This window comes from Neofelis nebulosa, chromosome 11 (assembly GCF_028018385.1).
Source record: "Neofelis nebulosa isolate mNeoNeb1 chromosome 11, mNeoNeb1.pri, whole genome shotgun sequence".
Taxonomy (NCBI): domain Eukaryota; kingdom Metazoa; phylum Chordata; class Mammalia; order Carnivora; family Felidae; genus Neofelis; species Neofelis nebulosa.
Genome location: NC_080792.1, coordinates 48,487,330 through 48,511,288, shown reverse-complemented (window position 1 = coordinate 48,511,288; position 23,959 = coordinate 48,487,330). Strand labels below are relative to the sequence as shown.

The 23,959-nt window shown below is 42.9% G+C and overlaps 1 protein-coding gene across 2 annotated transcripts in view; it reads right to left on the bottom strand.

Moving 5' to 3' along the window:
* The window catches only part of NPC1 (NPC intracellular cholesterol transporter 1), a 54,166-nt gene extending 30,458 nt beyond the window's left edge, over positions 1-23,708 (bottom strand). Inside the window, exons 1-4 of one of the 2 annotated variants that reach the window (XM_058692511.1) lie at positions 23,471-23,708; positions 7,182-7,304; positions 6,120-6,226; positions 3,442-3,617 (exon numbers count right to left, since the gene is read on the bottom strand). In XM_058692511.1, coding sequence (XP_058548494.1) covers positions 3,442-3,617; positions 6,120-6,226; positions 7,182-7,304; positions 23,471-23,554 — 490 coding nt within the window. In that variant the 5' untranslated portion in view covers positions 23,555-23,708. The remainder of the gene's footprint in view (positions 1-3,441; positions 3,618-6,119; positions 6,227-7,181; positions 7,305-23,470) is intronic. The other variant, XM_058692510.1, reaches the window with a different exon arrangement.
* Positions 23,709-23,959: the final 251 nt, after the last annotated feature.

Below are 23,959 nucleotides of genomic sequence, written 5' to 3'. Positions count from 1 at the left end.
TGCTTAAGGTAAAACCACAACCCTGAATTTGATGTTTATCTTTCCCATGCATATTTGTGTACTTTCATGATATACTGTATACATAGATATGTAGTAGTGTTTAATATAAACAACATACTACATCTATCCTGTGACATTTTCAATTTTTCAAGTACTTCAAGTCAGTGATGTAACTAATTCGTTTTAACAGTTTTAAATATTCCATTATAGATTATGACTATGCTCCAAATATATTTATCCATTCTCCTCTTAATCAGCATTTAGTGCCCCAATTTAGTTAATTTATTAATGGACTTTTTATTTAAAAAAAATTTTTTTTAATGTTTATTTCTGAGAGTGAGAGAGACAGAGAGAGAGAGAGAGAGAGAGAGAGTGTGCGCACACGTGCACACACACACAGGAGACAGAGGGGCAGAGAGAGAGGGAGACACAGAATCCAAAGCAGGCTGCAGGTTCTGTGCTGACAGCTCAGAGCTTGAACTCGTGAACTGCGACATCATGACCTGAGCCGAAGTCAGACACCCAACTGACTGAGCCACCCAGCCGCCCCTATTAATGGCCTTTTTAAAGAGGAGTTTTAGGTTCACAGTAAAATTGAGCAGATGGTATAGAGAACTCCCACACACCTCCTGCCTCAACACAAGCACCTCATTACTATCAACAGCACCAGAGTATATATATATTTGTTACAGCTGATGAACCTATAATGACACATCATTGTCATTCAAAGTCCACAGTTTATTTCAAGGTTCACACTAGATGTTGTATATTCTATGAGTTTTGGCAAATGTATAATGACTCATACCCACTATTATAGTATTAAACAATAGTCTCCCTGTCCTTAATATCCGCTGTGCTCCTCCTTTCTTCCCCTAGTACCTGGTAACCATTGATCATTTTACTATCTCCATAGTTTTGCCTCTTCCAGAATATAATAAACCTGGAATCATACAGTATGTAGGCTTTCCAGATTCACTTCTTTCACTTAGTAATATAGATTTAACATTCCTCCATGTCATTTCATGGCTTGATGGCTCATTTCTTTTTAATGCTGAAGGATATTCCATTGTCTGGGTGTACCCCAGTTTATTTACCTACTGAAGGACATCTTGGTGTGAATTATGAATAATGCTGCTACAACATGCATGTAAGGGTTTTTATGTGGACATACGTTTTCAATGCTTTGGGGTAAATGCCAAAAACCATGATTGCTGGATCATATGGTTAAGAGCATTTTTAGTTTTCTAAGAAATTGTCAAACTGTCTTCCAAAGTGGCTGAACCATTTTGCATTCCCAGCAGAAATGAATTAGAGTTTCTGTGGCTCCACATCCTCACCAGCATTTGGTGGTGTTAGTGTTCTGGATTTTGGCCATTTTAACAGGTGCGTAGTGGTATTTCACTGTTGTTTTAATCGGGAATTCCCTAATAACATACAATGTTGAGCATCTTTTCATTTGTTTATTTGCCATCCATTATCTTCTTTGGTAAAGTGTCTGATCAGGATTTGTGTCCACTTTTCAATCAGGCTATTCATTTTCTTATTATTGAGTTTTAAGAGTTCTTCATTTATTTTGGGGTCTGTGGGTGGCTCAGTCGGTTAGGTGTCCGACTTCAGCTCAGGTCATGATCTCACAGCTCATGGGTTCGAGACTCGTGTTGGGCTCTGTGATGACAGTCCTGAGTCTTCAGTCTGCTTCAGACTCTGTGTCTTCCTCTCTCTGCCCTCCTCTGCTCGGGCTCTCTCTCTCAAATATAAACAAACATTAAAAAAAAAAAAAAGTCCTTCATATATTTTGTTAAGAGTCCTTCATGAGATGTGTCTTCTGCAAGTATCTTCTCCCAGTTTGTGCTTGTCTTTTCATTCTCCTGATGTCACCAATTTTTGACGACCACAAAAGTGCCACAATGAGTGTTCTTATATGGTTCTTTGTTTATGTGCATTAGGAGTTTCTCTAGGGCAGGCATCTATGTAAGTGGAATTTCTGGAATGAGGGTATATTCATCCTCAACTTTACCAGGTAGTGCAGAACGGGTTTCAAACACTCCTATTAAGTTATGGTTGCCAATGCTGCAGTATATTAGCATTCCTATTGCTTGAACATCCTACCAAATCTGGAATTGACCAATTTTTACATTTGTGCCTATCTGATGTGTGAAATGGCAGCTCACTGTTTTAATCTGTGTTTCAGTGACTGTTCTAGATACTGTTTATAAATCTTTTCACTTATGATTTCTGCTTTTCCTCTAGTCTAGAACACTTCCTTATCTTAAAGTCGTAAATATATTCTGTATTTACTTCTAAAAATGTCCAAGATTAGGATTTTTAATCTATACACCTTTAGTATGATATACAAAGATAAAAATTAGATGATCAATTTTATCACACCATGTATATACTAGTCCACCCTTCCTTTAATGATTTGTAACAACACACCTGTTATATATCAATTTTCAATAAGCATGGTTCTGTTTCTAGACAGATGATCTCTCTTCATACAGTCAGGATGCTTCTTATGTCATATCTTTTGGTAGATTTATTCCTACATAGCTTACTTTATTGGTTTTGTGATGGAGACAATCTTTTAATTAATTATTTTAACTAACATTAATTTATATTTCATTATTTATTATTTACATTTTCTATTAAATTTTTGGTTACATTTTTAAGAGATCATTACAATTAAATCTGTATGTTGTTCTTATATGATGAATTCTTATTCTCTTATTTTGTAGATGTTCTTGGGCACACTCTTTATTCAGTGGTGTTGAATCTGCTATTTATATTTCAGTTCATTTAAGTGGCTTTTTCTTATTAAAAGAGCCAGCTGGTTCTAATTCTAATCTTTTCATTCCTTTCCCCTTGTGTTCTATTCTTTCAGGACTCTTTCAATTCAATCATTTTCTACAAACACTAGATGGTCTTTCTCATACTATCCTATGATTTCTAGTTGTTATGGATCCTTTTCCCTACTGTAGTATCTGTTTACTCTCCCTTACAGTGATGTATGTCTTGAGTCAAATCTCCCCTCCTGCTTCCCTTCTTCATTTCCACCCTTCCACACTCTCCCCTCAGTTTTGCAATTAACTCATGAAGTTACACAATTCATGTCCACTAGAAATAAAGTTCTAATGGCTTCTAAGATATACAGAAAAGGAAACTTGCACACACTAAAAATTTCCATGTGGGAACTTACAGTTAGGAAGGGATTAAGCAAATACTTCAAAAAAGATTGTTTTATAGGTTGTAGCTCAAGTCTTAGATACACGCTAAGCAACAAGTCGCATTTCGTGGCCAATGGAATTTATAACTGTCATTTTCACACAGCTGACAACAAAAAGGAACAACCTGACCCAGTATCCTGATGCCAAATGTAATAATAAAGGAATAATTAAAAGCTTACTCACCCCCACCCCCCACCCCCCCAAAAAGTTTACTCACCATTGGCAAAACTCTCTCCAATGTAGTACTGTAATTCTTTTACATTTGTTTTAGTCTGGTTTGTAACAGGATCAACATAATCTTCAGTTGCTGTAACATTCAGAAATTGACTTTGCCGAGGGCTACACGTCAGCTCGCAAAACAGGTTCATTAGGTTATAGAAACAGGATGGACATCTAAAGAGAAAGTAAACTATATTGTCTGATCTCACAGATAACAGGGCCAGCAAAAAGATGATATACAACAAAGAATATTTTAAATTTATTATAAAGTGACAAGTAAATTATCTAAGAACCTCTTAAACCCAGCAATTCTACACCTAAAATCTTGTGTTAAAATAAAGATGTCTCTTTAAAAACTGCCCTAATTACTACACATATGTTGTCCCGGTGCAATTTCAGAAAGACAAAAATGCTTCTCTGAATTCTGTGCTTTGCAATTTATAGACATGTTTTCTTTGTCTTGAACTAAGGGGACTTAGAAGCATCATGGGGACAATTCTAATTAAGAAGAAAAACAAGGGAAGGGTGCCTGGGTGGCTCAGTCAGTTAAGAGTCAGACTGGCTCAGGTCATGATCTTGTGGTTCATGGGTTTGAGCCCCGCGTCGGGCTCTGTGCTGACAGCTAGGAGCCTGGAGCCTGCTTCCGATTCTGTGTCTCCCTCTCTTTCAGCCCCTCCCCATCTCGTGCTCTGTCTCTGTCTCTCAAAAAAATGAACCTTAAAAAAAAGGTTTTTTTTAAAAAGAAGAAAAACAAGGGGAAAACGAGATTCACGCATTAGAATTTTCATCTTGCTACTGAAGGGCTTTCTTTAAGCCCCAGGTAATCCCCTGACCCTCTCTAAACACAAGAGGATTTCCCCGTGACTTGAGAAGAAGGCATAAGAACAGCAGTGGTGTTCTCTGGCTGCATGGGTTGCAGAAACACACAGGTTCTCATGAGGACCACAAGCTGCTGTCTTGTGTCTGCTTGTGTCTGCTGTCCTTCAGGTTCAACGTTTAAGCTTCTAACGGTGACTTGTTAGGTGGGAGAACTCTCTCCCCAGTTTGGTTCACTTCTATTTGCAAAAGCTACAGCTTCATTAGACCTGCATTCTTGCTGCACAACCAGTCGAGATGACCCTCAACTCTGATCTGGTCCAGGTGCCCACGTGACACGGAACAGGGAAAGTGGTCCCAGCCTTCAAAGCCCCTGGTCTAGTAAGGGAGCAGACACGCACACTGACCTGCTCTCAGGAGTCCCGTGCTTTACTGTGACAAGAACGAGAACCACAATTACACCATTCTAACACACACTACTCCCGGGGTGCCCAGATTTCTACCATGTTCTGTGAATCACAAACCTCTTTGCATGTTATTACGTTTAATCTCCACGATCAATTCTGGCAGCTGCACGTGTTAGCTTCTCATTATTTTCTGTTATAAACAGAGCTGACAACACGGGGAAATCTGGTTATCTTTTGATCTCGGTTATTTTTACGTCCATAATGCCTCACCTAGGGTAGGTGCTAAACAAATGTACTTTGACTGAATGATGGCTGCAACCTGCTCCATCACCATCCACTGGCCTTCCACAGGGTATGCTGGTTCAATTAGATTCTCCACTGTTTCATCTATTATTATAGGGTACGCTGTCCTGGAAGAACAGTTTAGGGATGGTTTTCCACTCTGTGTTGTCAGTTTAAACCTCTGGGAAGATGCAGGGTTTTCTCAGAGGATGTGGACCGCCCTGTCACCTACAGTGGTATGTGCATAGAGAAGCATCGCCCCCTCTTCCTATGTCCTTTATCAGGGTGCTTCAGTGTGAAAAATTTAGGAAGAGACCATGATGTGCTGTTCTACAGACCACCACCAGCTTGTTCTTTTGCACATTTGAGAACCGCTGAGTGAGCTCAGAGAACACCTATTATGCAACCCTTTTCATGGCCCTGGTCATAGAGAACAGAACAGACTGGACAAAGAACTAATGTTGACAAAACCTCCCAGCTCTGCCAGAACAATTGTGTTAACAGCTATCAAAGGCCAGCTCTAGGGAGGACTGGGACTCTAGCATCTCAGGACACTGCAGGAAGAGAGAACCACATCATCTAGGGGTGGGGCGGAGAGGGAGGTGATGCAGAGGACTGCACGGAGGAGGGTCTCAGGTCACAGACCTGGCAGCACCACCAGAACCTCTCCTCCCCACAGTGCCCAGAGGCTCGAGTATGAAAAGACCAAGTCCCTTGGGTGAGGACATCTCAGAGGAAGCCCCCACATTAGTTCTGCGTGTAACTAGGAAGAGAACTAAATCTGGTAACTATTACTTTATCGAGAAATTGTCCTTTATTTCTGAGAAGTCGTAAGATTGCTTTCTTGAAATAAAATGAAAACCAACTTTTAAAAGGAAATCAGTAGGGGCGCCTTAGTAGCTCGGTCGGTTAAGTGTCCAGCTTTATCTCCAGTCATGATCCCAGGTCGAGCCCCGCACTGGGCTCTGGGCTGACAGCTCAGAGCCTGGAGCCTGCTTCGGATTCCGTGTCTCCCTCTCTCTCTCTGCCCTTCCCCTGCTTGTGCTCTGTCTCTCAAAAATGAATAAACGTTAAAAAAAAAATTTTTTTTTAAGGAAATCAGGACGTCACTAGTTAACAAGTGCTCAAAATGTACCATTTTTTTTTGTTGTTTGCCAGGTGGTCAACCTACCTGGACAGAAACTGTAGAGGCAGCTGCAGGTTGTCTTTCAGTGTCCGGAGCTGCTGCACATTGCAACAAAGACTGACGTTGTCAAAGAAGAATCCTGGACAGAGCTCCTTTTGGGTGAGAAAGCATGGTTATCAGAGCAGCAAAGTCAAATCAGGACACACATTACTCAGTAAGGCAATTTTACTCACATAGTCCTTTATAGGTATAGAAGGGTAAGAAATGTGTTTGCAAAGTTCTTGCAGAATTCTTTTACAGGGCTATCAATTTTACTATTTATAAACGAGGGAGTCACAAAAGTAGAAGCAGTAGAGTTATTTAAAATCTTTTTCCTATTTGGAAGCTCCCTTCCCTCCATGACAACCAGTTTGATCTCTTTAGTTTTCTGTTCAGGTTTAGCCCAAATGCTACTGACTACTTCCATTAGTCACGACAGAGAAAGTCAGAGGTCTTTAACAATTCTCATGAAAGTACCAAGTCAGTCGAGGAGACCCGCCACACGGCAACTTGATTTTACATTACCGAGGCCTCTAAAACCAGACTTTTCCCCTCTAAAACCAGATTTTTCCAGTTCGTTTCTAATATCCCTGTGTATCAGGAAAGGTAAACAAGGCAACAGAGAACAGAATCCTGGTAGCAACCAAAGTTCACAGGCTCTGGTTGGAAAACGGGGGAATCACTAAAATAAACAGGACAAGGGAGTCAGAGCCACTTAGCAGCCCAGCCTGCCTGAGTCCTGAAATCCAGGAACCGAAAAAAAGCTAACTTCTAGTATATTTTCAAGAAGCTGAAAAGAGCAACATTTGCGGTACCAAGGTCAGTCCCTAAATAGTAACTTGTTATGTGGAAACTACAACTATGAGAAAGGCATAAAGTGAGTCCCAAAGAAATCAAGCCTCCGGGAGTTATGTTATCTTCTGTGCTATTGTGTGCCCCAGATAAGCGTTTGGGGTAAGATTTAAACCTGTTAGTTTCAGCCCCACCTCTCAGTGATATTTACAGTGTAGTTACAGAGGATCTCTGATTAGCATTTTGTGTTCCCAGTGCCCAAGATAACAAACTTACCTCCACTAAGTCATACCCATCCTTCGGCAAGGGTTTTGGTGGCCCTGAATATTTGCAGTTGTACCTCTTATCTCCAGATGCAATTCCACACTCTCCATACCAGATGCAAGACTGTGCCAACACCTACAGACAGAGTCGACACAAAACTCAGTTCATCAGGGTCCCAAAGGTAATGGAAATTTCAACAGCGAAAAGCACCCATTCAAACACTATTACAGAACCTTCCAACGTTACCTGCAAAAGGAAGTGACAGCAAGAGGCACTGGTTAGCTTAATGTTTGGGGAAATATTAATTAAAATTGACAAGATGTCTAAAATGGGCTTGCCAAGTCAGTCAGCAAAGGAGGTAATAGAAATTACTTATTTACACAATTCCTAGTTCCTGCTAGTTTACTGTCAATGAAAGGAAGCTATAGTTCCATGTAAAGATCACTAAGAACCAGTGTAGAGGAAAGAAAGCAAGATAGTATGTGAGTCTGCAATTTTTAAGGCACCATTTTTGCACATCTGCATAAGAAACTACATAAGCTCCAAATAATGAAAGAACATTTCCATACGTATTTAGGTTGATTCACATCAGCCCATCAATGAGTAACATGAAAAGCAAAGCCAAAACCCCCAATAAACCCTAAGAAAGAATCCTCGAGGTTTAAGTAGAAAGCAAAGAATGTGCTAGCTCTAAGGACAACCACCTCAGCAATCTTAAAAGAAAAATAAAGATTTCTCAAGAGCCACTCATATTTCCCGCGTGAGAGTCACCAGGCTGTCTGAAAACTCAGAAGGGGAGGAGGGTGCAGCATGAATCATACGTCAGCACAGCCACGGAGATCCACCACACTGGCCAGGGCCACAGGCCTGCAAGGCCCTGCAATCATCCGTCCCGTGGGGAAATAGAGGCCATCAAGTAGCAACTGTGACTCTCAAGATACCTCCTGGAAAAGCCATTAAAAGAAATCTGAATAGAAGAGTGAATTCTCTCCAGCGGCAGTGGCACGTGACCAACATGTATACAAGGAGGTCAGTCAGTCTGTGTTGATCCTCAGCATCAAGATACAAATCCCATCACAGGCCCTTGAGGCTCTAAAAACATGAAAGGAAACAGGCAGGAGGTTGGGGTGTGTATGTGTGGGGAATCAAAGGGGTCAAGATTACTTTGAACTCATTTCTCAGGTATTTTCAAACAGAAATTACGACTTACTCTTTTCTGTATTCATTACAAGTCATATGTTTAGTCCATAAGGGAGTGAAATTATACAAATGAGGAAGTGACAAGTATTCAACAATGCCACATATCAAACCTTTGGCAAGAAGCTGCAAAATTCCGCCACTGTTTTTGTTTAAAAAGAATCGCAATTATTTATTTCCATGAACCTAGCGATTCCAGGGAAAGTGCTCCTCTTTCCAAAATTCTAGTTTTCTGACTAAAAGGAAATTATCCATCTACTGAAGTCTGAAAAGGCAAAAAAGCTGAGGAGGTGGCATAACTGCTGACATGACATGTAATTTAAACACAAGTGGCCCCGCCCCAGACTGCACAGAATTCTCAACACAGCCAAAGGGCAAGCAGGTCCAAGCCTGGGCACTCTGGCAAGTCACCCGCCAGAGTGACAGAAAGCCAGTCGACAAACGCAACTCTGGCATGACTAACAGGAAGAGGGTCTGGAGTCTCAGTTCCCTTTCCTCAGTGCTCAATGTTACGAAAGGAAATAAAGACTCAGCACAATGTGCTTCCCAGTCATCCTTCATAACGCCCGCCTTTATCTCAAGGTTGTTTCCATCCCTGGGGTAGAAGAGGGGTGGGGCAGGGGGGTGGGAGGAGGTCAGGAGTCCTGGGTTCTGATCCTCAGAGCTCACGAGGCTCTCAGTCAATGTGCCTGCTGGGCCTGCCTGCAGCTGGAGGTTACTGAAACCGTGTTGAGCAGTTCTGCTCCCTGTGAACAGCAGCTCATAACCCCTGCCCATCTCACAGGTTTGGTGTGAAGATCGGATAAGGGAATATATGTGGAAGTACTTAGTGAACTGTAAAGCTACACAATCAAATGCAAGGGATCATTATTGTCTTCCAACTCTTTGGGACCTCAGCAAAGAGTACCTGAAGTAAAACACCTGAAATAAAACACCTAGATTTCTTTGGGCCCAGGAAAATTGTGTTTGACTCAATGCTAACAGATTTGCTTCCCAAAGTCATCCTGCCTCTGGAGGCAGCCCAGGCCAGTGGGGCCCAAAGGCACTCGCAAGCCATTTACTTGTGCGGCAGGCACGGTTTCAATTGTTCTTCATTTTTTAACCCAATTCATCCTCACAAGTTGATGAGGGAAGTGCAGTTATACCCATTTTACAGTTGAGAAAACAGTCACAGAGAGGCTAATTTGCCCAAGAGTGGCAGAGTTAGGATTCAAACTGAACATTCTAGTTCCAGAAACAGACTCTCAGTAAAATATAATTGCCTGCATAATTAAGGTCCTCACTCTAGCACCACACCCTCTCCCGATCCCACCCTGTGCAAGGCACGCTCAGGTGTGCACTCACTCACACAGCTGAGCTGGTGGGGGAGCCCTCTTTTCCACCTCAGCTCCCTCTCGCCTCACCTACAGCTGAAAGCGAGAGCCGCCGGCCCAGCTGGTGCCGCGCTCCTCAGCCTCCCGGGGGACCTCCACCGCCCGACCCCTCTCTTCCACATTCTCAACCTTATCTCTCTGTGCATCCCTTCACCTGCTCCTGCCAATAAACGCTCCTCCGGTATCATTCTCCCTCTTGGTCAAATGACCCCAGTTTCTCTCCAGCTGCCCTTCCAGTTACCTGCCTGACATCCCAGGTGCCCCAGGTGCTCCAAAGGACACCAATCTTTCCTCCTCCACCAATCTCTCTTCATGGGGTTTCAAAGCCCCAGGTACCTCCTGGGGAAGTTCCCAGTGAGGTGCAGTTTCTGGCACCCCTTCCTTCCCATGCAGACTGCCTTGCCGCCTCCTCTGCAGACCTCAGCACGTCCCCTAGGCACAGCTGCCAGGTGGGCTCTTCCTGAGCCGAGGCTCCAAAGCTCTCTGATGCTCAGAAGCCTACAAGCCATCTTCCCACCGCCTGAGACAAGCTCCAGACGCCTCACCTGGCTCCGGGGTGCACGCTCGTCTCCCTCCCATTCCTCATCTTCTGTCCCACACTCAGAGAGACTTGCGGACCCCTGCACCCCTGCTACCTGCCAGGGCCACTCTCCAACCACCACCTCCCCCGTGGGTTTATCGCGACCCAGCCAAGCACAGCCCCTCCCTCCCTGAGCTCCATCATTCCAGCTGTTTCTGGGAGGGCTGCCAGCACCGCTGCCACCATCACCGCCGCCTCCTGGCCCAGCATCCAAGGACTTCCTAAGAGTGCCCCTGTTATTTTCCTTAATTCTCTGATCTATGAGGTCGGTACTAGAACAATACCATTCTACAGATAAGGAAACTGAGGGTTACACAGGTGGAGTGACTCATCTGAGGCCCCACCCAAGGCCTGGCTGGTTCGGAAGCTGGAACTCCTACCCACGCTACCCGGAGGGTCACTCCTCAGTGGACCACTGGCCGGGCCATGCTCATCTCTGTATCCCACCAAGAAGCTCACTGGCTTTCAAACGCCTGGATTTCCAGTCTCCAAACCACCACAGCAGAGCAGGCAGTCAGGACTCTATCGACAAAGACGACGGATACGCCTCAGATCTCTGGAATGTCATGGCGGCACATGCCGACACCGAGACCAGGGGTGGGCCGCGCGACCAACAGCTCACACACGGGGCACACGCTTTCCCAAGGTAAGGTGTGGCTGAAAGCTGCCTTTACCGTGATACAAGAATGCCTGACTTCGTATCAGTAACATCCACTTGGGGAAGGAAGCAACGCTGAAATAAAACCTACCAATGTCTGAGGTCTGCCAGAGCCCAAAGTGCACCTGATCAAACATGAGCTCGGTGCTGGAGATGGATGGTGGCTGCACAAAAATGTCTTTAATGTCACTGAATTGTACACTTAAAAACTGTACACTGTCAGTTTTTTTTTTTTTGTTTTGTTTTTTATTTAAATTTTTTTTTTTTTTTCAACGTTTTTTATTTATTTTTGGACAGAGAGAGACACAGCATGAACGGGGGAGGGGCAGAGAGAGAGGGAGACACAGAATCGGAAACAGGCTCCAGGCTCCGAGCCATCAGCCCAGAGCCTGACGCGGGGCTCGAACTCACGGACCGCGAGATCGTGACCTGGCTGAAGTCGGACGCTTAACCGACTGCGCCACCCAGGCGCCCCTGTACACTGTCAGTTTTATATTATGTGTTTTACCACAAAACATGAGCTCAGATGTCCTTCCTGGAAAAGTCCAGGAGCAAAGACTGCACAGAGCACTCTGTCAGTTATCACACTCGGACTTAACAAAGAAGCATGACCATCGGTTCAAACAGTAAAAAACTATGGGTCTGAGTGCCACACGACACGTCTTGTTAAAGTTCCACTCAAGTCCTGGAGACCCGAGTCTAAAGGATAACAATTCTTCCCAGTTGGTCTCGTGGTCATCGACCAGTCATACGGAGCTATTTATAACCACAAGAATGATCTTACTGAAGCATTTTTAACTGGTACCCATTCCTAAAATGTTAAAAATAAATGACTATAGACTTTATTTTTTAAGTAGGCTCCACACGCAGCATGGAGCCCAACATGGGGTGTGAACTCATGACCCTGAGATCAAGACCTAAGCTGAGATCAAGAGTGAGACGCTTAACCAACTGAGCCCTAACTTTCTTTAATTACAGACTCCATACCCACTCATCACAAACATGCAAACCCACACATCACAGATGTATGTGCAATAACACTGGAAGTCCCACTCCCACTTCTCTATCCCTCCACCCCCTTTCTCAGATTTAACTGCTGCTAATCTATTAGGCTTTTAATTCCTCCTGACAGGCAAACCTGTACAGACATATACACACAAAAACATACAAGTGTGGTAACTTAAAAAAATTTTTTTTAATTTAAATTCTAGTTAGTCAACATACAATGCAATATTGGTTTCAGGAGAATTCAGTGATTCATCACTTACATGCAACACCCAGTGCTCATCACGAGTGCCCTCCTTAATACCCATCACCCATCTAGCCCATCCCCCACCCACTTCCCTCCATCAACCCTGTCTGTTCTCTATCATTAAGAAGGTGTGGTAACTTCTAAACAGCTTTTTCACAAATACATCTGGATGACCCTGCACAGACTGGCTTTTGGCTCAGCTTAAACAGCCCTTCTCTGAATTCATCCAGGTCCCCAAGGCCAGACTCCAGTGCTTCTTCACAGGTTTCAGCCCTACCCATCTTGGAATGTCCCCCGGCTCTTAAAAGCCTCTCCCAAGACTTGTCACCTCCATTAAGTTTCACTCTGACTCCTCTCACCTGGTTCCAGCACTGTGCTCTCCCGGTCAGGTGAGCTCTCTGGGGACAGAGGTAGGTCAGCTCCAGGCAGCACCTGGCTAGTGTTCAGAGGCATCATCCTCACCACTCAAGTCAGCAGGTATTCTGAGCCCAGGGCTCCGGTGAGTGATATCTGCTCCTCACTTACATTCCACAAGCTCCTACATGGATCCCCTGGGATGGAGGCTGATAAACTTTTCCAAGAGGGCCAAATATTAAGTACTGTAGGCTTGTGGGCCATAAGGTCTCTGTAGAAAATACTCAACTACCCTGTTGTAGCTCAAAAGTAACCACAGACAACAGGTACATGATGGGTGTAGGGGTGATGAAGAAAACTTTATTCGTAACAATAGGCTATGGCCAGGCTGTGTGATTTGTGGGCTCCTGCCCGATTAAGTAGAACGAATGAGAATTGCAAATTTACGTGTGTAGAGAGAGGTTCCATGAGTAGTTTCTGGTTATTGTCTCAACTCCCTAGTAAGACCATAAAAGTGTAAAGGGCAGAAGCCCAGGTGATTTATTTCCTTTCAAAGTCTCTATAGTACCTTATCCAATGTCCATCAACCCAGAAACCATCAAATCTCTTGATGAGTTGAAGGAGTTCAAATGGATTATGTAAGAAGTTCAGAAACGAGAACTACCGGTTATTTTGGCTTTAAACGAGAATTTAGTAGTTACAAGGCTAGAGCATCTCTACTTTTAAAGGTTAGGTCACATGGCTGTTTCAAAACATGCTCTAGGGTTTAATTATTGGCTAGATGAGTGGATAGAAGTTTCTTTCTTTCTCTCTTTTTTTTAAAGTTTATTTATTTTGAGAGAGAAAAAGCGCAACAGGGGAGGGGCAGAGGGAGAAGGGGAAAGAGAGAATCCCACACAGGCTCAGTGTTGTCAGCACAGAGGTCGTGCGATCATGACCTGAGCCAAAATCAAGACTCGGAGGCTTAACAGACTGAAGCCACCCAGGTGCCCTGGGAAGTTTCTTTCAACAATAGTAGTTCAACAAAACAAAACAAAACAAAACAAAACAAAACAAAACAAAACACCCTTCTGCTATATGTCAACAACTACACCAACTGCAAAACAGACTCTAATAGGGAACTCTATAAAAGCACATCTTATCAGATGGAGAAACTCTGAGCATCAGCAACAGAATCCTACACTCCAGGAGGCCTTTAATAAATCTCAAGTATTAACTAACTCATAACAAAATGCTTAGTGAACATCAACCACATGCCAGGCGTGAAGTTCAGTGATCCCTTCCCTCATTGCCTCATGTATTTCTTAGATAACCTCTGGAGTAGTATTGCAGCATTTTGTAGGTAGGGAAACCAAGGCTCACAGAAGATTCTCTAAGGTCACATGGCTCCTAAGTAACAAAACCAACAGTGAGAAAGAAGATTTTGAAGGTCAGGTTAAGCATTCTCCATCCTATCTGCTATCCTCACCCCCTAACTGCTGCACTGCTCAAACTCCAGCTCAGTTTGTATAGATATGTCCTCAGATTTTCACTGTGCACCAATGATGGGCTGTCCCAGCCACTACCCTCTTTCTACCTAAATGTGTTCACTTGTGGAAATAATGATGACCATTTACCACTTTCTAAGTACATCTCCAGGCTGCTGTCAAGTCATGTTACCACCACTGACCACCCTCAGCTCTGGGCCTGCTCTCGGCCACCCCACGGCACATGGAGTGGAGGGCCGGGTCCTCTCACCTCTGCCACTGTCTTGGATGGGTAAAGTTCATGGCAGAACCCAGAGACACACCAGCTCAAGCTCCAGCAAGGGAGGGTTGGTTAGGGGGTAGGGAGAGGCCTCTGCAGGGAGCAAGGGGGCTGGCCTGGCCAGTCAGGACAACGCAGGATAGGATGGAGAGACACAGAGAATCCTATCCAGAGATTAAGCTGCCTGCTCTTTCCTTGGAGTCTGGTAGGCAGACCAAAAAATATGGCAGGATATTTGGGGCGGAGGCTGCTCTGGTGTGACTTCTAATGATGGAAATCTCCGGAACTCTCTTTTATAGCTAATGTGGTAAACATATCCACATAACAACGGATAATTTGTGTGACCACTAGGTGTGCCTATAAATGGGTGTTTACTTCATACATTTTTAGATAGGCTCAGCAAGTCTTCACTCTACAAATAACCCCACTAGCTTGAAGTTTAAGTGACTTGCCCAAGGTCACACTACTAGTTGGCATCAGACATTTCTGAGCCTTAGCACTCACAAATTTGAAAAATAATCCAAAAGCCACAAGACTAAAACAAAACAGCAGATGGGAACGTATACTGTGCACAGGTCTTTTCCTATGCAATATGTATACAGTGTGGCAAATGAACAAAGGGCCAGGCCACGAGGCTAACCCCATCCCTGATTCATCACTGGATTCTGGAGAAGCCAGACTGGAACTAGGAGCAAGCCTTGAATGAAACGCCCTGTTGGCCATCTGGAACATCTGCTGAACATCTGCTGATCAATTTAGCTTGCTAAATATAAGTAATCTGGTACCAATATTTTGAATCTGAATAAACTAGAGCACAGAAGTCAGAAGACCGTGGCTCAACCCCTAGTCTGCCATTTATCAGCTACGTGACCTTGGCACAAACTTAGGCCTTAATATCCTTAATTTCTTGTAAAACAGGGAACGCAGAATCCCATCTATCTTAAAGGGGTTCTGTGGTGTTAAGATGAGACCAGATGTGTCTTAGCAACGGAATACTATGCAAAAATTAGGTAGCTCTTTTTTCTTTAGATTCTTGTAATCTAGAACATCATTTCTAAAAACATTGCGATAACTTACCATAAAATTCACCCTTTTCAAATATACAGTTGTCTGGTTTTCAGTAACAACTAGGTAACTCTCCCCTACTTTCTCCAGTTTTCACCTGGTAAGAATTAATTCGCCCTCCAAAGGTCAGTTCAAAAATGGACTCCCGTAATATTCTGTCCTTACCTTTGTTAGAGCACATTTTTCATTGTATTGTACATTTTTATGTATTCATCCTTCTTCCCTTCAACTACGAACAAGATAGAGAAAGAAACTACTAACATTTACACAGCACTTTACAGTTTAGACTGCTTTCTGTGTAGGTAACTCCTTTGATCTACTTTTATATCTACACTACCCACAGCAACCACTTTATATTTATGAAACTAGTGGATGACAAGAACTGGAGTTCCTCTGTGGCCCAAGGGACAGTAATAAGATAGAGAACAAATTTTAAAGCTTCCCTCTTAAATCCCCCCACAGCATGCTTGCATAGAGACAGGTTTGGTTTTTTCCCCAAAGTTTTCCTGCCAAAGCAAATATTCCAAAAACTGAAAATAAGAGTTATACTCCAGGCAAAAAACTTGTTGGGCCACAGTTGATTATTGATTATCATCCAGAAAGCAATGCCTCTGAATCCTTTCCCCATCTTATCCCCACACCTAAACCCACAAAGGCCCAATGATCTGATGACTCCAAAAAGAGAGTCTTGGCCATAGTGGAATTGGTAAAATACAGTTCTTGCCCACAAGGAGCCTGCAATCTAGTACTTCAATTCAAACAATATTTCTCTCTCTTTCCATAAGCACCGTGAGAAACAGGCATAGTTGTTAACCCGACTTTGCAGAGGAAGAGACTGAGGTGCCAGGGGATCACTGGCTTGCCCAGGATCACTCTTGGTGAGAGCAAGAGTCAAGACCCACAGATAGGTAAAAGCTGCTGCAGCAGTATAAACACAGATTTACGGCTTCAGAAGGTAGGCATTCTAGTTGGGGGAACAGGATAACAAATGTCCCGGATGACGTAGCATTTGAACTGGGCCTTGGAAGATGGGCAGGGTTTTGATAGCAAGTCATTAAGTCATTTTTTTTGGCCAGAGAGCTGATGCCCTTCACAGAGCTGTGGGTGACAGGGCAGAAAGGGCGCCCACGATCAGATTAGAGATGGTTTAACACCAGCTTCCGCAGTAGGTAATATCTCATCCTTAAAACACCCTGAAAAGCCTCCCTTTTGGGAGGAGTGGAGGGTGGGGAAGGATCACCCAGGAAAGAGAGATCATACTGTCTTCAGACCAGAGGGATTCTTTGTTCTGGGTAATATGACAAACACTGAGGCAATACAAAGACCTATTCAGCAAGCCGTTTTCTTTCTGCCCACTCGCTAAAATAAAAACCTCATTTTCCCTTGATTACTTATGTTAATAAGATATCTGAGCACAGTATCAATCAAGGAGTAGGAGAGACTGGGAAAGATCAACCATCTGAAATTGGGGTGAATGTGGGTTTTCTTCAATGCTCTCCAGGTCGAAAGATTAAACCATTCCTGATCTATTCAGGAAAAGCCATTTTAATGGCTTAATTCCTACTTAGACCTCACTATGCTCTAAGTTCCTCAAAAAAAAAGCTTATAAAAATTACAATCAGGAGAAATATATGTGATTTCTCAAAACTGCACACATTATTTGGGTGAGTACAAGGCTTAAAAGCCACGCAATCTAGTAATGTTATTTCATCATCTGTAAAAATTAAAAATTAAGAAAAGCAAAAATCCCCCCAAAGGACAGTTAGTCTGTTAATTCTGCAAGAGAACTTCCTGAGTGCTCAGACTGAACCCAGACAAGATGCTATCATTGGTAAGAATTCTCAAAGCAGACCCCTCTCCTTCTTCCCCCAGCCTGTTCAGGCGTGCTGAAAGTCTGTGAGGGAGTTAATTTGTAAAATAACAAAGGAATCTTTCTAGTTAAGATTTACAGACCTATCCAGGCATCTTGCAAAAGACTCATGATGAACCTCTGACCTACCCGAAAAGTCCTACGAGGAGACGCACTCATTGACCATCAGCCTTGGATACTACCTTGAGGTAAAAGGATTTCAGAGTTAAGTTAAAGCTACTTACCAGTGTGAAGCCTGTCTACTAGATCCTGACCTAAAACTCCAGGGAAACTGAACAGCTGTATTTTCTTAAAGGCACAGAAGTGCTACTGTTCCTTGAGTTTTTACCACAGTCATAACGTCTCTCCATATGCCATATTACTTAACAACCTCAATAATCCTACAAGGTATTGTCTGTCTTGAAAAGGAACTAAGGTTTGACAGAGTAATGTGTCCAAAGCAAGAGCTAGTGAGTGGTCTACCCACTGACCCCATTCCAAACCACTTACCTGCTCTCTTCTGCCCCCCTCCCAACCAAGCACCAAATACCAAATGTGTGCTATTCCGCAAGCCCACACTGCTGGGGAGCCCCTCTACATACATAGGGGAGGGAGCCACAGCTCTTCTCCTGGTTCTTGGGCCCTCACCACGTCAGCAAAACCTACCTGCTTCCAAGAACTACCCAGAAATTTGAGAGGTCTCCTAGTCCAGGGAAGCTCCCTAATTTGCTTTCCCTTCTGATTTACTACCTCATTACTGACATGTCCATGAGGGGGGCACAAGGTCACCAAATTCCCAGACCTTCACTCTTGCATCCTCATCTGGTTTAATCAGCACTATGCTATATCCTTAGACTTTGACCCACCTCCCTTCAACCACTGTTCTTTCTTTTTTTTGTTTTTGTTTTAATTTGTTTACTTTTTGAGAGAGAGAATCTGAAGGGGGGCTCCATGCTGACAGCAGAGAATCCAACTTGAGGCTTCAACTTGTGAACCACGAGGTCATGACCTGAGCCAAAGTTGGGCGTAACCAACTCAGCCACCCAGGAGCCTCAACCCCTAGTTTTAAAAGAGAAAACAGCAGGGGTGCCTGGGTGGCTCAGTCACTTGGGCATCCAACTTCAGCTCAGGTCATGATCTCGCAGTTCATGGGTTTGGGCCTGGCACTGGGCGCTGCGCTGACAGCGTGGAACCTGGAGCCTGCTTCGGATTCTGTGTCTCCCTCTTTCTGCCCCTCTCTCTCTCTCTCTCAAAATAAACATTTAAAAATAAATAAATGAATGAATGAATGAATAAAAGAAAACTGCAGACACAGAAATAGCAGTGAATGTAGTTAAGAATTTGTCAATTTTCTCTGTTCAAAGAACCAGCTTTTAATTTCATTGATCATTTTTCATCTTTTTAGTTTCTAATTCATTTATTTCTGCTCTGATCTTTATTATTCCCTTCCTTCTACTAATTTGGGGCTTTGTTTGCTCTTTTCCTAGGTTTCTTAGGTGTAAAGTTACATTACACTGAGATTTTCCTTCTTTCTTGAAGTAGGCCTGTATCGCTATTAACTTCACTCTAAGAACTGCTTTTGCTGCATCCCACAGATTTTGGTATGTCATATTTCTGTTTTAATTTTTCTCTCGGTACTTTTAAATTTCTCCTTTGATTTTCTTCAGTGACCCATTGGTTGGTCAGCAGCATGTTGTTTAATATGCTCGCCTTTGTGGGTTTTCCTGTTTTCTTCTTCTTTTTTTTTAAAAGAAATGTTTTTCTAGTTTAAAATTTTTGAGGCGTGGGGGAAGGGCTGAGAGAGAGGGAGACAGAGGATCCTAAGTGACTGACAATAGAGAGCCCAGTGTGGAGCTTGAGCTCATGAACCGAGAGAATATGACCTGAGCTGAAGTCAGATATTTAAGTGATACCCAGGCACCCCCGACCCCGTTTTCTACATGTAATTAATTTCTAGTTTCATACTACCATGGTTGGAAAAGATGCCTGATATGATTTCAACCTTATTGAATTTATTGAGATTTGTTTGTGACCCAACATGCAATCCTACAGAATGTTCCATGCACACCTGAGAAGAATGTGTATTCTGCTTTTACATGGAGTGTTCTGTCCATATCAAGTCTATCTGGTCTAATGTGTCATTTAAAGCTGATGTTTACTGATTTTTTTGTCTATCTGTTGATGAAAGTAGGATATTAAAATCCCCTACTATTATTGTATCTTTCAATTTCTCCCTTTAGGTCTGTTAATATTTGCGTTATATATTTTGGTGCTTTAATGTTGGATGCATATATGTTTATAAATGTTATATCTTCTTGCTGGATTGACCCCTTTATCATTATGTAATGAATGCCCTTTTAGTAGTCTGTGGTTTTGTTTTTTTTTTTTAATTTTTATTTACTTTTGATAGAGCACAAGTCAGGGAAGGGGAGAGAGAGAGAGAGAGAGAGAGAGAAAGAGAGAAGGAGAGAGGGAGGGAGGGAGAGAGGGAGAGAAAGGGGGAGACACAGAATCGCAAGCAGGCTCCAGGCTCTGAGATGTCAGCACAGAGCCCGATGCGGGGCTCAAACCCACAAACCGTGAGATTATGACCTGAGCAGAAGCCAGACACTTAACCGACTAAGCCACCCTGGCGCCCAGTCTGTGTTTTAAAGTCTATTTTGTCTAATATGAATATAGCTACTTCAGTATTCTTTCCATTTCCACTTGTACAGAATATTTTTTTCCATCCCTTCACTTTCAGTCTGTGACTAGGAAAAAAAAACAGGGCTCAAAATTAAGAAATGGAAGAGAAGTTACACGTAATACCACAGAAATACAAAGGACCATAAGAGACTACTGTGAACAATTATAAGAGAACAAACTAGACAACCTATAAGAAATGGAGAAATTCTTAGAAACATACAATCTTTCAAGACTGAATTATGAAGAAATATGAGATCTGAAGAGACTGATTACTAGCAAGGAGATTGAAACAGTAATTAAAAACTTTCCAACAAAGTTCAGGACCAGATGGCTTCCCTACCAAATTCCACCAAACATTAATTTAATACCTACACTCAAAGTCTTGGAGGAAAAGCCTTCAAACACATTTTATGAGGCCAGCATTACCCTTATACCAAAACCAGACCAGGGCACTATTAAAAAAAAAAAAAAAAATTACAGGCCAATATTCTTGATGAACACAGATGCAAAAATCCGCAACAAAATATTAGCACACAAAATCTAAATGATTGGAAAGGATCATACATGATGATCAAGTGGGATTTATTCCACAGATTCAAGGATAGTTCAACATCTGTATATTAATATGATACATATCAACAAGATGACATAAAAAATCATATGATCATCTCAATAAATGCAGAAAAAGCATTTGACAAAATTCAACATCCATTTATGATGAATATAACCACTCTCAACAAAGTGGATATAGAAGGAACATACCTCAACATAACAAAGGCCATCATGGCAATCCTACAGCTAATACCATACTCAATGGTGAAAAATTGACAGCTCTTCATCTAAGAACAGGATGCCTATTCTCACCACTTTTGTTAAACATAATATCGGAAGTCCTAGCCATGGCAATTGGGCCAAAGAAATAAAAGCATCCAAATCAGAAAGGAAAAAGTAAAATCTGTTACTATTTGCAGATGATACATGAATTCAGTAAAATCACAGGATACAAAATCAATGTATAGAAATCTGTGGCATCTCTATACACTAACAATGAAAATTCATAAAGAGAAACTAAGAAACAATTCCGTTTACAATTACCTTAAAAAGAATAAAATATCTAGGAATAAATTTAACCAAGGAGGTGAAAACTATTAGACACTGATAAAACAAACTGAAGAACACACAAAGAAATGGAAAGATAATCTGTGCTCATGAATTAAAAGAATATTGTTAAAATGTCCATACCACCTAAAGCAATCTACACACACATTCAGTGAAATACCCATCAAAATTCCAATGGTTCACTTTACAGAACAGGAACAAATAATATTAAGATTTATATGGAATCACAAAAGATACTCAAAAGCCAAAACAATCTTAAAAAAGAAGAACAAGGCTGGAGATACCACACTCCCTCATTTCAAACTATGTCACAAAGCTATAGTAAACAAAGTAATGTGGTATTGGTATAAACAAAGACACAGATCAATGGAATAGAATTCAAAGTCCAGAAATAAGCCCACGTAAATATGGAAAATTAATATACAACAAATGAGCCAAGAACATACAACAGAGAAAGGACAGTCTCTTCAATAACTGGTATTGGGAAAACTGGACAACCACATGCAAAAGTATGAAACTGGACCACTATCTTACACCATTTACAAAAATTACCTCCAAATGGATTAAAGACTTGAATGGAAGACCTGAAACCATAAAATTTCTGGAAGAAAACATAGGTGGTAATCTCCTTGACATCAGTCTTAGTGATGTCTCTGTGGATCTGACTCCAAAAACAAGGGACACAAAAAGAAAAATAAATAAGTGGACTATACCAAACTGAAAAGTTTCTGCACAGCAAAGGAAATTATCATCAAAATGAAAAGGCAACCTACTGAATGGAGAACATATTTGCACGCCATATACCTGATAAAGGGTTAATATCCAAAATTTATATAAAGAACTCATACAACTCAACAACACCAACCAAAAAAACAACCTAATTAAACAATGGGCAGAAGATCTGAACAGACATTTCCTCAGAGGCATACAGATGGCACACAAGACATACAACAGCCACGTGAAAAGATGCTCAAGATCACTAACAGGGAAAAGCAAATCAAAATCACAATGAGGTATCACCTTGTACCTGTTAGAATGGATATTATCAAAGAAACAAGAACTGACAAACGTTGGCGAGGGTGTGGAGAAAGAGAAACCCTTGTATACTGCTGGTGGGATTGTAAATTGGTACAACCACTGTGGAAAATACTATGTGATTCCTCAAAAAATTAAGAATAGAACTATCATATGACCCAGCTATTCCACTTCGGAATATTTATCAGAAGAAAATGGAAACACCAATTCAAAAAGATATGTGTATCCCCTACATTCACTGCAGCATTATTCACAATAATCAAGATATGGAAACAACCTAAATGTCCATTGACAGATGAATGGATAAAGATGTGGTGTATTTATACAATGGGATACTAGTCAGCTATAAAAGAAAGAAAGAAAAAGAAAGAAAGAAAGAAAGAGAAATCTTGCCATTTGGACAGCTAAGCAAAATAAGTCAGATGGAGAAAGACAAATACTAGGTGATTTCACTGATATGTGTAATCTAACAAAACAAAATAAAGCAAAAACAAAATCATAGATACAGATAACAGACTAGGCATCAGAGGGGAAGGGGGTTGAGGGTTGGGCAAAATGGGTGAAAGGGCAACTGTATGGTTATTAATGGTAACTAGGCTTGTGGGATCACTTTGCAGTGTATACAGATATTAAATTATGAAGCTGTACACCTAAAGTTTAGGTAACAACAACAACAATAATAATAAATAGCAGTGAGGCATTTATGCCCTAGGATACTGAACCAAGGAAAAGCTGACCCAGGGAGTTAGGCCCCATTCCATAGCTAGTTAATATTGTGACTAGGGGAAACTCAATTATCCCCTGCTGGGCCTCAGTTTCTGAAGACATAAAAGAGTTAATAACAAGTAACTTGCAATCTAGAGAAAACCAAGCTGACTTACTTAGGACTGTTTCAATTTGGTGCTTGGCAGTTTGTTTCTTCTTTACCTCCCTTCCCACCTGGTCCGATGGGAGTGGTCGGATATTGTGAACAAATTCATAGAGTTCGTGTGCATGTGGCAGGACTTTTTTTTTTTTTAAGGCAGATTAAATAAATAACATCCCTCCCTCTCTGTACCCACTTTCGTCCTTCCCTCTGATTCTACATCCTAAGCCCAGAAATTAGGTGGCCACAGATAAAATGAGCTCAAGACAGGTCAAACAAGCCGCTTCCAGTTGCCATCACAGGGGAAAGTGCGTGGCCGGGGAAAGAAACCGGAGCCGGGGCGGAAGGGGTGGGGATGGCGCCAGGGGCTCCATCGCTGGACCAACTTCCCCAGGAGCCACTGGACCCGCGTCCCCTCAGGGAATGGGACGCCCTACCCGCCGCACCGCCCGCCACCCTCCCCCTAGCCTCGCGGTCCTCCTCGCCCCTCCACAGCCCTCCCGGGTCGTGGGCGTCCCCTCACCTGCGCGGGACACAGCAGCAGCAGGAGGAGGCCGAGGGCTGGGCCGCGCGCGGTCATGCTGCCTTGGTGCGGTGCTGCGGTCATCGGCGAGACTCGACTTGACTCGGCTCGGCTCGGCGCGCGGGGCTGGCTCAGGATCCCGAGCCGGCGGAGGGCGGGGACGCGTGACGGCGGCAGGGAGCCAGCGCTCGTCAGGAAAGAGGAAGGCGTCGTTGGCCCCTCCTCCTTCTGGGTGGTGCCCCTGGAGGGACGCCCAGGATCCGTTCTGGGCGGAGCGAGGTCGACCCCAGGAGGGGCGGGGCAGGGGGCAGGGCCCAGCCTTGGAGGGGCGGGGCCGAACTGGGCCGCTGGGCCGGACTGTGCCACGGGCACCAGGCGGGGCGGCCTCCGGGTTACCAGCTTAGCTTTTCGTGGTTCTAAGGTTCTGGGGGTACGATATAGGGTAGGGATCCCAGACCAGGGCAGCCGAACTTCTGGAATCTGGCCTGG